Source organism: Ictalurus punctatus, chromosome 7 (genome assembly GCF_001660625.3).
Source record: "Ictalurus punctatus breed USDA103 chromosome 7, Coco_2.0, whole genome shotgun sequence".
NCBI lineage: Eukaryota > Metazoa > Chordata > Actinopteri > Siluriformes > Ictaluridae > Ictalurus > Ictalurus punctatus.
The window spans coordinates 435,714-450,000 of record NC_030422.2 but is presented as its reverse complement, the minus strand read 5'-3'; the positions used below and the strand labels follow the sequence as shown (position 1 = coordinate 450,000).

The window sequence follows — 14,287 nt, the reverse complement described above, 5'->3', positions numbered from 1 at the left end:
ACCTGCTTTGTCAGCTCTGTGTGTATCATGGCTTTTCCAGTTGAATGTTATCAAGATGTCAGGAAAATCCTATAGAAACTGCTGCATTTTTGGGGGATAATCAGTCACTTTAATTGATGACTAATTGATGGCTGATTGACTAATTACAATTTAACATGAGTTTGAATCTGATTGGTTAAAAAAAAAAAAAAAAAAAAAAAAAAACACATTCCCAATTATAAAAGGGTGTGCACACTTATGCTAGCGGGCTAATGGAAGTTTTTTTTCCCCCACCCCCCCAAAAAAAAAAAAAACATTTCTAGGTGTTTGTCACGTTATGTTTATATGTTGCAATTTCACAATAAAGGTGAAAGGTTCTGACATGATTTAACCTGCCATTTTAACAGGGCTGTGTAGAATTTTTATATCCATTGTAGCTGATAAATTAACAAATTTTAGAGTTGTTACTGTTATGTATGTATTTATTTATTTTATTGTTTGGCCCGCTTGACATTGGACTAACGCTAATGTGAATAAAATATAATATAAATAAAGACCTTAATTATTATGAGCCCTATTTTATATTCCGATCATAAATAATCAAATCAATAAACTTGTGCCAGAATCAAAATTTGCAGATGGGTGATCCGCTGTGTCGTCCCTGAAGGGCAGCAGTCAGAGAGGAAAATAATTATAACTTTCTTTTATTTTGACCTCGATTAAAATGGCTGGTTCCCTATGTGAAGAAACAAGTTCCCCAGATTCTTCACTTGATGCAGTATCCTGTCTTTACATTCAGCCAATCATCAGCGACATGGGAGATGTCATGTGATGCTGTGGGGTGGAGCTTCATGAACCTTTCGGATATTTACATAATAGAGTACAGAGAGACCTTTTATGTAAATAAGAATATTTTCATTTGGCAAAACCATTCATCATGTTCTTGGTTATACTGGTGTGCCTGTGGCTTTCACTAAGTAAGTTAACATTGACTTTTTGTTAAATTCAGAAATTGTAGAAGTAATAATAAATTGTAGTGAGTGATTAGTCATTAGTCAAGAATGTGAGTTTGAGTTATGTAACTTTGCCTTGATTGTATAAAATGTTTAAATATTTTGTTCTCGTCTGTATGACAGGTGACTCCATGACAGAAGCAATAAAGCCACTTTTCAGTCATAAAGTTGTACATGAAGATGATGATGTTACTTTGTCCTGTAGCTACAAAGACTTCAGTGGTAGTGTAAATAATCTGCAATGGTACAGGCAATATCCAAAATCCAAACCTGAGTTCCTTCTTTACATCACTCCAAGTGGAGTTAAAAGTCCTTCCATCCCACCGCGTCTGTCTGCTGAAGTTGATGATGATAATAATAAAAAACAAGTGGATCTGCTCATCTCCTCTGCTGCTGTATCAGACTCTGCACTGTACTACTGTGCTCTGGAGCCCACAGTGACAGGAAATCCATCTGCACTGTACAAAAACTCTGAGAGTTTTGTTATGCTAAAGGCAGAATAACTGATAAAGGTCTATAACTTAAACCCCTTCAGACCAGGAGCCCTGCTAATTTTTGCTGCTCTCTCTCTCTCTCTGTCTATCTGTCTGTCTGTCTGTTAATTTATCTACACTATGGACATCATATTGTTGTATCAGAGTTTTATGTTTTTATTAACACATAACACAAGGCTCAGAAAAAAATTTTCTGTAAAATATTCAAATAAAATATATTTACAGCATTATTTCTAAATTACTGGTTATGAAATGTACAACTTTCTCAGAATTCTGCAGTTATTACGTATTAAACCTGGAACAATTACAGATGCTTTCTTTCCTTCTGAAGCACTTCACCTTAGATGAACAGCTCACATATTTCAGGTGAAATAAAACTGTTACTGCAGAATAAATTCATGAGCAGAACATTCCTGTACATCCCTCCACTCTACAGAGTCTCTGTGCAATTACAACTTTATCAAAGCAATCAAATTTACAAAAATATAATTGTTTAAATTACAGATGCACCGATGTGTCGGCCGATAAAGGCAATTATATATGCTATGGGCCGATGGTTTAGAAACATCAGATGATCAGGGCCGATTATATCCTATCAATCAAAAGAGGGCGGGAAAACACATGAATTTTGTTCTGTGTGTAAAGATGTCGTCTCTTGTGTGGAATGAGGATGAAACTGCAGTGTGTAATCTCTGTCATCTCTGCACTGATAATATTTTACACCGGACTCTGCAGCAGTGAAGCGGGAGTTTCAGCATCCAGTCTATAACTTTTTTTATTTTGTTTTGCTGTGCTGCTCGCGCTGAATTAAAGGGCCAGTACACCATTGGAAGATTTAAATGAAGCTGAGTTGACAAAAAAGTATATATTGCACAGAATAATATATTTGTAGAGTAGTATATTTCACATCCAGTTAATGTTAATATATTAAAAAAGTTTATATTATATGTTACCAGTTTGATGTTCAGTGATGTGAAGTGGAAGTGGAAATGCTTTTGTTTGTAGTGAGTGAATGTGAGCCTGTCACGATTTCCCCTCATGCTAAGCACTGGAGCACGCAGCGCTCTCCGAAGAACAAGTTTGCACTTTCAGGTTTCAGAGACAACAACTTCGTTTACTTCTGACACGTGTGTTTTTTGACTTCTGACCTGTCACCGCCCCTGTATTGTCATTGGTTGTTTCTCAAATGTGTCATTAGTCTCAGCTGTTTTGTGTTTCACCCCGATTACGTTTTTCATTTAAACCCCTTGTGTCTCTTTGTACTTCGCAAAGTATTATGTGAGTTTTCCAGATACCAAGCGTTTGTTCCTCGTTTCATGTGTTGTAGTATTGATCTTGTTCTCGCCCTCGTTCTTCAATTCTGCTTTGCCCTGTTTATGCCCGTATGCAGATCACCTGACCCATTGCTTGTTTTTGACCATGCTATTGCCTCACATAATGGATTTGTCTGCCTGTCTCTACTCTAATAAAGCTCTTACCTGCATTTGCATCCATCTTAATGTCCATTACGTGCGTAATTTGACAGAGCCTAACAGGAGGTTTTTTTTAGAATTCAGTCAATTCATTCTGTTAATATGAATGAATAACATTCAATAAGTTAAGAAAGCTTACTTTAATCTTCAGGATTTAGTTAATGTGAACTATCGGCTGAGAAATTTAGTATCGGTGCATCTCTAATTATTACAGTAATACTTCTTAACACTCAATTTAAAAATATACAAAAATGTATTTGCAAACAAGAATCAGTTTGATGAAATTAAGTGGCATAAGAACTAAATAAATAAAGTAGCAAGAGCAACCCTTACGACTAGCAAGAGCAACCTCTAGATCATCTGTCCTCATCCTACTTGACCTCTCTGCTGCTTTCGACTCTGTGAACCATCAGATCCTCCTGTCAACTCTCTCCAGCCTGGGCATCACTGGAACGGTTCTGCACCGGGTGGAATCCTATCTCTCTGACAGATCCTTTAAGGTATCATGGAGGGGAGGTATTTCTGAAACTCAGCAACTCACAACTGGCGTTCCACAGGGGTCAGTTCTGGGTCCACTACTATTTTCCATCTACACTACCTCTCTAGGGCAGGTGATTGAGTCTCATGGCTTCTCATATCATTGCTATGCTGATGACACCCAGCTCCATTTGTCCTTCCAGCCTGAAGAACCATCCGTCTCTGCACGCATCTCTGCTTGCCTTTTGGACATCTCAGTCTGGATGAAGGAAAACCATTTTAAGCTTAACCTGGCAAAATCTGTGCTTCTCGTGATCCCAGCCTGTCCCTCAATCAACCACAACCTCACTGTACAGCCCGGCTCACTCACACTCAAGCCAACCAGGATGGCCAGGAACCTTGGGGTGATTCTTGATGACGGCTTGACCTTTACAGACCATATCTCAGCAACTGCAAGGTCCTGTAGGTTCATCCTTTACAACATCAAGAAAATCCGACCCTACCTCACCGAACAGGCCACACAGATTCTAGTCCAGGCTCTTGTTATCTCTAAACTGGACGACTGCAACTCACTGCTTTCAGGCCTTCCAGCCAGCTCCATCAATCCCCTTCAGATGATTCAGAATTCAGCGCGCCTCGTCTTCAACCAGCCCAAGAGAAACCATGTCACACCCCTCTTCATCTCCCTCCACTGGCTTCCTGTAGCTGCCTGCATCAAGTTCAAGGTCTTGATGCTCACCTACAAGACCTTGTCAGGAACAGCGCCCCCTACCTCAACTCTCTCCTGAAGGCCTACGTTTCCTCTCACAATCTGCGATCGATTAGTGACCGACGTTTAGCAGTTCCAACTCAGCGTGGCGCAAGGTCCCTTTCCAAAACCTTCACACTAACTCTTCCTCAGTGGTGGAATGCACTTCCAATCTCAATCCGGACCGCAGAATCTCTCACCATCTTCAAAAAAAAGACTCACCTCTTCCATGAACACCTAACCAACTCATAATTTAAATAAATAAATAAATAAATAAAAATTTTAAATAAAAAAATTGCACTTACACCTCTAACTCTGTGCACTTTGCTTCTTCTGGAATTCAATTAATGGATCTTGTATGGTAGCGCTACTTGTATTGTTCTCTGCTTGATATATCGCTTTGCTTGTATTTTTCTCATGTGTAAGTCGCTTTGGATGAAAGCGTCTGCTAAGTGAATAAATGTAAATGTAAATGTAAGTAAATGTAACCCTAGCAGCCATCAATAGCACTGTAACTATATAAGAGTATTTAGACTAATGTATAGTTTTATTTGAAGACTGTTAAAATCCCCTTAGTAACAGGCCTGTCAAAGTACTGACCTAATGTTAAAGATCCTGAATATGATCATCTACACAACACCACCTTAAGGTACAGGTCTTTATATGAAAGTTCAGCTTTATTAAATAATAATGATTATAGCAAATCAGTATGTTTGCTACAAAAAGTAAAACAGTCAATGACATGAAATTACACTACAGTGAGACTGTAACAATGTCAATGTCATGTGATACTGTGGGGTGGAGCTTCATGAACCATAATGAGTTTAACATGTCAGAGTACAGAAAGACCTCCAAATGCTTTCATCCAGCAAAGACCATTCATCATGTTCCCCATTATATTCATGTGTCTGTGGCTTTCACTAGGTGAGTTTCCATTTAAATGAAATCTGATCAATTAGTGATTATTTAGTGAGTGTGGTGTTAAAATATGTCTGACTCATGTACATTGGCAAAGTATTCTATTCTCTATGACAGGTGATTCAATGGCAGATCCAATAAAGTCACTTTTCCCTCATAAAGATCAATATGAAGGTGATAATGTTACCCTGTCCTGCAGCTACAGTGGTAAGTCTCCAGACCTTAATCCCATAGAAAATCTGGGGAGGGAGCTGAAGGTTCGAGTTGCCAAATGTCAGCCTCGAAACCTTAATGACTTGGAGAAGATCTGCAAAGAGGATTGGGACAAAATCCCTCCTGAGATGTGTGCAAACCTGGTGGCCAACTACAAGAAACGTCTGACCTCTGTGATTGCCAACAAGGGTTTTGCCACCAAGTACTAAGTCATGTTTTGCAGAGGTGTCAAATACTTACTTCCCTCATTAAAATGCAAATCAATTTATAACATTTTTGACATGCATTTTTTCTGGATTTTCTTGTTGTTATTCTGTCTCTCACTGTTCAAATAAATCTTCCATTAAAATTATAGACTGATCATTTCTTTGTCAGTGGGCAAACGTACAAAATCAGCAGGGGATCAAATACTTTTTTCCCTCACTGTACCTCTCAGTGTTTTTGAAAAATGCAGCTTAAATGGGCGTGGATGGCTGTGCGAAGAAGGGAGGGGGAGTGGGTGTGGCAGGGAAAGGCATGGGAGGAAGAGGGGGCGAGCCTTCAGAACACTCACAATATAAGTTGGATTGTGTTTGCAGATGAGCCAGAGGACTTCTCTCCTCCAGAATCCCCAGGACTAAATGGAGACACAATAGGTAGCAGTGCAGGTCCTAAGCCCTGTCTATTTAATCATTTGCCCCTGGCGTGACTATGGAGGAAAACATAACAAAACCGGAGGCAGTGCAGATGAGAGAAATGTCAGAATAGTAGTTAGCTAATAGGCTCAAGCTTTTCATGAATAAAAAGGTGAACGCTCTTCCCTTCAATATGGAAACTCGGTGTATAGTTTTGCACGTGACGGCCCACGGAGCTTTAAGTGGTTTAATTAGTGGCTAAAGTGGCCCACCAAATAAATATTAAAGTCAATTTTGTTCTATGTTAAAGTAGAAGTGAAGTAAGTCTAGAGGGCAAAATCAAGGAATAAACTCCATAAACTCCAAATAAACTCAGTCACAGCCAAAATGTTCTACATTCTCTCTGTAACCATGTCTCTTTCAAAAAGAAAAAAAAATAGAGGTTTCACTGTAACAGGGGTGAATACTTATTCAATTACATCCTTAAAACAGGACATTTTTATTGGTAATATTTTTCCTCAACTATATTAATAGTTAAGTATATAGTTATTTTGTGTAGGTTCATGATACATATAATCCCAATTAAGTCTATATATTTTGGAGCCAAAATGTGGATTTTTCCCCTAATAATTCACAGTCAGTGCATCTGTTTAGTAGGTGATATATCCATTTGTACATTCAGAATGTAGTTTTCAGATAGATCCTGATAAATAAATACATTATATATACATTATCTTTATTATAACTGTAAAAATGAGTTTGACACCCTGAAAGAAAATGTAAAATAAAACTTTAATTATGAGTTTATAATGTTTAAGGATTGAAATTATCTGTTTTAATAAGAACAGTACTTTTATTATCTTTTCAGTTTGAAACACAGGTTCCCCATGTGAGATGAATGTAATGCCAGTGTACTGCATGAAGTCATGAATCTGTCAGCAACATTGGTGACACTGTCATGTGATGCTGTGGGTGGAGCTTCATGAATATTTAAAATGTTAACATAATAATGACTAAGACTTCAGAATATGTTCCTTTGGCTAAAACCATTCATTATGTTCACTGTACTATTTATATGTCTATGGCTTTTATCAGGTGAGGTAACATTAATATTTTGTTATTTTAGAAAAATTATGTGTTGAATTAGTGATTAACTAGTCTATGTGGTGTTAAGAAAAATTTGAATATTATGTAACTCTGAGTTGATCATGTAAAGGTTAAAAATTGTATCTCTATGACAGGTGACTCCATGGCAGACCCAATAAAGCCACTTCTCACTAGTAAAGATGTAGATGAAGGTGATAATGTTACTCTCTCCTGCAGCTACAAAAACAGTGCTTCAGTACCAGACTACCTGTACTGGTACAAACAATATCCAAAATCCAAACCCGAATACCTTCTTTTCCTTACTCCAAGTGGATTTAAAAGTGACTCCATCCCACGTCTGTCTGCTAAAGTTGATAATAATAAAAAACAAGTGGATCTGCTCATCTCCTCTGCTGCTGTATCAGACTCTGCACTGTACTACTGTGCTCTGAGGCCCACAGTGACAGGAAATCCAACTGCACTGTACAAAAACCCTGACAGTGTTTATCTGCTTTTCAAAACAAGTTAAATAATTTACACACCATCAAACTCTCTCTTTCTCTCTCTCATGCACACACACACACACACACACACACACACACACACACACACGCACACGCACACTCTTTTCTCTCTCACAATAATTTATATAGATTTATACAGACATAATAAAGTTGTACAGTTGATGTTTAATTTGCTTAATTCGCTTAATATTTGTAACGTTTACAGCATATTCAAATACAAAATTACTTCCACAAGATGATTTCATTTTAGAACAATTCAATCATTTCTAAATTTATTTGGTGGGCCAGATTAGCCAGTATCCCATTAAAGCTTGTCATTTCTGCATCAGAAGTCTGCACCCTTCATCTTGGTCCACTTTCCCCAGTGGCCTAACATAGATTTCCCAGATCTGAATTATGGATTGTCTGATTACCTGGCACCGTACAATGTCCCACCTGTAAGAATCGTGGGAGAGCCGGATCACATTTGTGCTCTCGGGAATGTTTCATGGGCAGCTCGCATGCCCTCCAAGCACACCACAAGAAATCAAGAGCAGAGCTCCAACCTGAGACCGACAAGGGGGTCTCACCTGCTGAGCTCCAGCCAGAGGTCAATGTGGTGACCTCCTCCCCAGAACTCCAACCTGAGACCTACGAAATGGTCTCACCTGCCGAGCTCCAGCCAGAGGTCAACATGGTGACCTCCTCCCCAGAGCTCCAACCTAAGACCCACGAGGTCAAGTTCTTGTTTGAGGTTGAAGAGACGACCTCTCAAGCCAAGTTCCTGTCCGAGGTCGAAGAGGTGACCTCTCAAGCTAAATTCCTGTCCGAGGTCGAAGAGACGGCCTCCCAAGCCATGTTCCTGTCTGAGGTCAACGAAGCGAACTCGCATGCCAAATTCCAATCTGTAACTGACGTCATGACCAACCAGGTTCTCCTCATACATGAAACCGACGTCACGACCAACCAGGTACTGTTCATGCCTGAAGCCGACATCACGACCATCCAGGTTCTATTCATGCCTGAACCCGGCATCACGACCAACCAGATTCTGCTCACGCCTGAATCTGACGTCACGACCAACCAGGTTCTGCTCATGTCTGAATCCGACGTCACGACCAAACAAGAGTTGCTCATGCCTGAAACCGACATCACATTCAACCAAGTTATGCCCATGCCAGTGTCTGTTGACACGACCAACCAAGTTCTCCACATGCCTGAAACTGACTTCACAACCAACCAGGTTCTGCTCACGCCTGAAACCGATGTAACGACCAACCAGGTGGTGCTCACACATCAAGCCGACATCACAACCAACCAAGTTATGTTCATGCCAGAGTCTGTTGACACGACCAGACAAGTTCTCCTCATGCCTGAAATCGACGTCACGACCAACCAGGATCTGCTCATGCCAGAGGCAGACGTCACGACCAACCAAGTTATGCTCATCCCAGAGTCTGTTGACACAACCAACCAAGTTCTCCTCATGCCTGAAACCGATGTCACGACCAACCAGCTAATAGGCTAATAAGCTTTTCACAAATAAAAAGGCAAAGGCTCTTTCCTTCAACACACACCACGTGCTCTCATGAATAATTAAGTGACAGCATAGAGGTTCAAGATGCTGATGCTTCTTAAAGACTAAAAACGCATACTTCTAAAAGATGCATATTTCCACATAGGAATATCGCCCAGTCACAGGAAGTTCCTGAGGTTTGCGTTTGGAAACAACGCATACCATTATTGGTTTCTTCCCTTCGGGCTAGATTTATCCCTTGCACCTTCACAAAGTGCATGGATGCTGCTCTGGCTCCCTTGTGACTCAAGGGCATCTGTGTACTAAACTACCTGGATGACTGATTAATTCTAGCACAATCCAGGGAACTGGCGCTTCAAGATGTTGTTCTCACTCACATGAGGAGCTTGGGGCTCAGGTTGAACCTCAAGAAAAGTATGCTTTCTCCAGTGCAGAGGACAACTTATCTAGGGATTATATGGGATTCTACTATGATGAGGGTGTTTCTATCCCCAACACGCATAGGATCGATCCTATCAGTGTTGAGCAAGATAAAGCTGGATCTGGGCATCCCCCCAGTCCTTACGAGAGACTATTGGGCCTTATGGTAGCAGCAGCCAACATCATAAGGTTGGGCCTATTGCACATGAGACCATTTCAATGGTGACTGAAAAGTTGGGGGTTTTGTCCAAGGACAAAACCTCTGAGAGTGTCCCACGGCGATGCTTACATGCTCTGATTATTTGGAGGTGTCCCCAGTTTCTAGCCTCGGGTCACACTCTAGTGGCATTTACTTATCACAAGACGTTAATGACAGACGCCTCCCTCACAGGCTGGGGTGCGGTTTTAAACGCTGTCCAGCTCACGGTCTTTGGAGCGGCCCTCATCTGGAATGGCATATAAATCGCCTAGAGATGCTTCCTCAATTAAGAGGTCACCATGTGTTAGTGAAATACAACACAGCGGTGGTCTCATATCAACCACAAGGGAGGGTTACGTTCACGCCCCCTGTTCAGGCAGGCGCAACTAATTCTTCTCTGGGCAGAGGGAAGGTTCTTGTCAGTGAGTGCAATCTACATTCCGGGCAGCCAAAATGTGGGGGCAGACATCCTGTCGCAGCAGGGGCTGAGGCCCAGGGGTTGGAGGCTCCATCCACAAGTGGTGGAGTCCATATGGCATTGGTTCGGCCAAGCGGAAGTGTATGTGTTCACCTCAGTGGAGACAAAACACTGCCCACTGTGGTTCGCCTTCACTCCTCCTGCACCATTAGGGCTGGACGCCATGGTGCACATGTGGCTGAGGTCGCATCTATATACTTTTCCCCCGATCTCTCTGCTCCCACAAGTTCTAGTGAGAGTTTGCCAAAACTGTCTATGTCTGCTTAGCAGCACCTTATTGGCCAGCTCAAATATGGTTCTCAGAGATAATATCCCTGCTAGACAGCACTCCTTGGGAGATTCCCATACACAGGGATCTACTGTCTCAAGCCAGAGGGCTGATTTATCACCCTCAGCCGGAACTATGGAAACTGTTTGTCTGGCCCCTGAGGGGCACTAGCTCATAGATTCTGGTCTCACAACTAAGGTTGTAGACACCACGTTGAATGTTAGAACACTATCCATGAGGAAATTGTATGGGCTCAAGTGGTAACTTTTTGATTTGTGGTGTGAGGAGCGTCAGCAAGACCCAGTGAACTGTGCAATAGCTACAGTCCTGGAGTTATTAAAAGGATGTTTCTCAGCGGGGTGTGCTCCTTCTACAATCAGGGTTTATGTTGCTGGCAATTTGGCCAGCCATGCCCTTGTTGATGGAGCGTCCGTGGGCAACATTCTCTAACTTTGAGGTTTATGCGTGTTGTCAGGCGGGTGAGGCCAATCTGCAGGCTGTGCATACCTTCCTGGGACCTTACTGTGGTCCTGGAAGGTCTGTCAGGGGCCTCATTTGAGCCCTTAGAGTCAGCCTCTGAGAAGCTTCTCACTCTAAAGGTAGCTCTTCTGCTGGCCCTGACATCGCTCAAGCAAGTAGGAGATCTACAAACTGTCTCTGTTGACCCTTCCTGCCTTGACTTTACCCCTGGATTTGCCAAGGCCTTATTATATTCCTAAAGTGCCTGGATCTGCTGCCCAGCCTGTGGTGTTGCAGGCTTTCTGCCCTCCTCTGTTCCTCACACTGGAGCAAGAGAGAATGCACCTGCTGTGTCCAGCTCTCTACTTATGTCCACCACTCCAGCCAGTGGCGTAAGTCAGTGCAGCTGCTGGTCTGCTTCGGCAGTGACAGTAGAGGTGATGCCGTGTCGATGCAGCGTATCTCTAATTAGATAGTGGAAGCAATCTCTATCACTTATGAGGTGCGTGGTCTCGCTATGCCTCTGGGCATAAGTACTCATTCCACTAGAGGGGTCGCTTCCTCAAAGGCTTTGTCCAATGGCTGATCCTTACAGGACATGAGTGCTGCTGCAGGTTGGTCTACGCCACACACATTCATTCATTATTACAGCCTGGATATTCATTCCGCCCCAGACTCGAGTGTCTTGCAGTGACACTTGGGCTTGGGTCTTTTTGAACAGGATCAACCCTCGGTATAATGGAGTGGGTATTCTCGTTCCCATAACGTTCCCATAATGTGGCGTTCCCTTTGAAAGGGAACGTTTGGGTTATGCATGTAACCCTGTTCCCTGAGAAGTGAACGAGACATTGCATAGCTTTGTCATACCAGGGCAGGCCTGTTAATTGCATCTTCACTTCAGATAATAGAGGCTGACGCCGCGGTTCACAGGTGCCATATATATATATATATATATATATATATATATATATATATATATATATCATGCGACGCACTTAAATGCCACGTCACCTGATCACGGCAGGCCTATAAATAGGCATGATGTTACACAAGCGTCAGATGCCGAGGGTGTTCCCCTCATAGTGTTATGCTAAACGTAACATCTCGTTCCCTTGTCAGGGTACAGGGTTACATGTGTAACCCAGAAGTTTTTGCAGAAGCCTTATAGTTTGGTGTCAAAATTTGCTGGTATTTCGCGCTGTTAATTATTCCCTCCACCCTGATTATGCCCCAGTTCCAGCGCAAGAAAAACAGCCCCAAAGTATGATGCTGCCACCACCATGGTGTTCTTTTGCTGTGTTCTGACATAATTGGACTTCATTTCATTTTTTGTTACATTTTTTTTTACATCACAAAAACCTGCCATGTTAGGGATATGTAGACTTTTTATTTCCACTCATTATAGAGTGAATAAATTCACCTGGATATTATAGTTGTAAAACTAAAAATCTTTCTAACACACAACAATGCTTGACTGTAGAAGAGTGATTTAGAATCTCAATATTGGGTGTCAGCCAGAAGAGAATGAGATCCCTTTTGAGTCAGATTCTTCTCATGGTTTCTTCCTCATGTTATGTCAGGAAGTTAAAAAGCGATTAATCACTCAGGTGAACAGTAACTGGTAGGTGTTTCTTTCCGGATTTTTTTAGTTGAAACTAGTTTTAGCACCGATTGTCAATAGAAGCTGTAACTGCGCTTCCTAGTTGCTACAAGCTGTTTACACGTTGCTAGATTAAAGCTAATTCCAGTATCCATATTCAGTTTTGGCCGGGAGTCGCTCGTTCACGTGACTCTGTACTCTTTGTTTTACTAATTAAAGCGTGCTCAGCTGGGATGCACCACAGTATTTAAGAATTAAGAAGCGCTGAGGTGGAAGCGTCAGCCCTTGTCGTGTGAAGACTGAGCTCGTGTAAAGACCTGCGAGTCTATCTGCGCAAGTCCATCAAGCAAGAACACCGACAAGACACCACTTACGCTGCTAAGTATAATTTTTTCTCCCATTATTCCTCTTGCTGTTTACCTGTTTACACACTAACATGTGTTATCAGTTTATCCCTGTTATTTGCCACAGGCACAGACCACGGCACACTCCCAGAAAAGTACGCAACTTGGACAACCCATGCTCTCTGAATGTGGGCTCTGCAGGTTCCCTCTCGTTCTCTATTGGACTTTGGAACTGCCAATCTGCCTTCAACAAGGCAGATTTCATTCCTGCCTTTGCAACATACTCCAACTTCAGTGTGCTGGCTCTGACTGAGACCTGGATCCATACTGAGAACACTGCCACACTCGCTGCCCTAGCCTCCAACTACAACTTCTCCCATACCTCACATCCCAACAGATGAGGGGGTGGTACAGGTTTGCTTCTCTCAAAAATATGGAAATTTACCTGTCTTTCTCCCTCGTGTTCATACACTTCCTTTTAATTTCATGTTGTTACAGTCACTGACTCTGCCCAAAATGCACTTTCTTGTTGTTTACCATCCTCCAGGTCAACTGGGGAAGTTCAATGATGAATTTCCCTAATGAGGATGATGGAACTCCTTTTGTGGTCCTTGTTGACTTCAACATTCATCTAGACAAGTCACATGCAGCTGACTTTCTTGCTCTCCTTCCCACAATTGACCTCAAGCAGTTCACCACACCAGCAACCCACAAAGCCGGCAAACAGCTCAACCTCATCCTCACTTGTAACTGCACCACACACAATCTTAATTACTCCTAAAAATTACTCCTCTCCACACCTCTGACCATTTCTTTATCCAGTTCTTCATTTCTCTCCCCTCACCACCTTCACTGTCTCCACCCTCTATCTCTTTTCATCTTCACTCTCTTTCCCCCTCACACTTCTCCTCCATTGTTACAACCTTACTTCTGTCTGATAGCCACCTCTCCTCACAGGACTTAAACATCGCAACTGACATGGTATGTTCCACTCTAACATCTGCTCTTGACAGAATCTGTCCCCTAACCACAAGACCTGCTCGCACGTCACCCTCTAGCCCTTGGCTCTCAGAAGCTCTGCGTAACAACCGGGCCAAAGTAAGAGCATCTGAAAGGAAATGACGTAAATCTAATAATTCGACTGACCTAACCAATTACCAGACACTTCTCTCCTCTTTCTCCAATAGCATCTCTACTGCTAAAGCCACATACTACCAAGAGAAGATTGGCAGTTCTCCCAACACCCGCACTCTCTTCAAAACCTTTTCTTCTCTTCTTTGTCCCCCTCCTAACCTTTCCCTTCCTCTCTCACTGCAGATGACTTTGCCACTTTCTTTTCCAAAAGGTTACATCAATCAGGAACCAGTTCTCAACCCCAGACCTGCATAGACCGGCTCCTCCTCCATGTAACTCCAAACTGGCCTCCTTCACTCCTCTCTCAGAGACTGATCTCTCAAAACTCCTC

The 14,287-nt window shown here is 42.2% G+C and overlaps 1 protein-coding gene across 1 annotated transcript; it reads left to right on the top strand.

Moving 5' to 3' along the window:
* Positions 1–5,067: 5,067 nt before the first annotated feature.
* On the top strand, positions 5,068–13,223 carry LOC128632981 (uncharacterized). The gene is made up of 3 exons (XM_053681413.1): positions 5,068–5,107; positions 7,170–7,497; positions 12,950–13,223. The coding sequence occupies exons 1-3, from the start codon at positions 5,068–5,070 to the stop codon at positions 13,221–13,223; spliced, it is 642 nt and encodes a 213-aa protein (XP_053537388.1).
* The last annotated feature ends 1,064 nt before the right edge of the window (positions 13,224–14,287 follow it).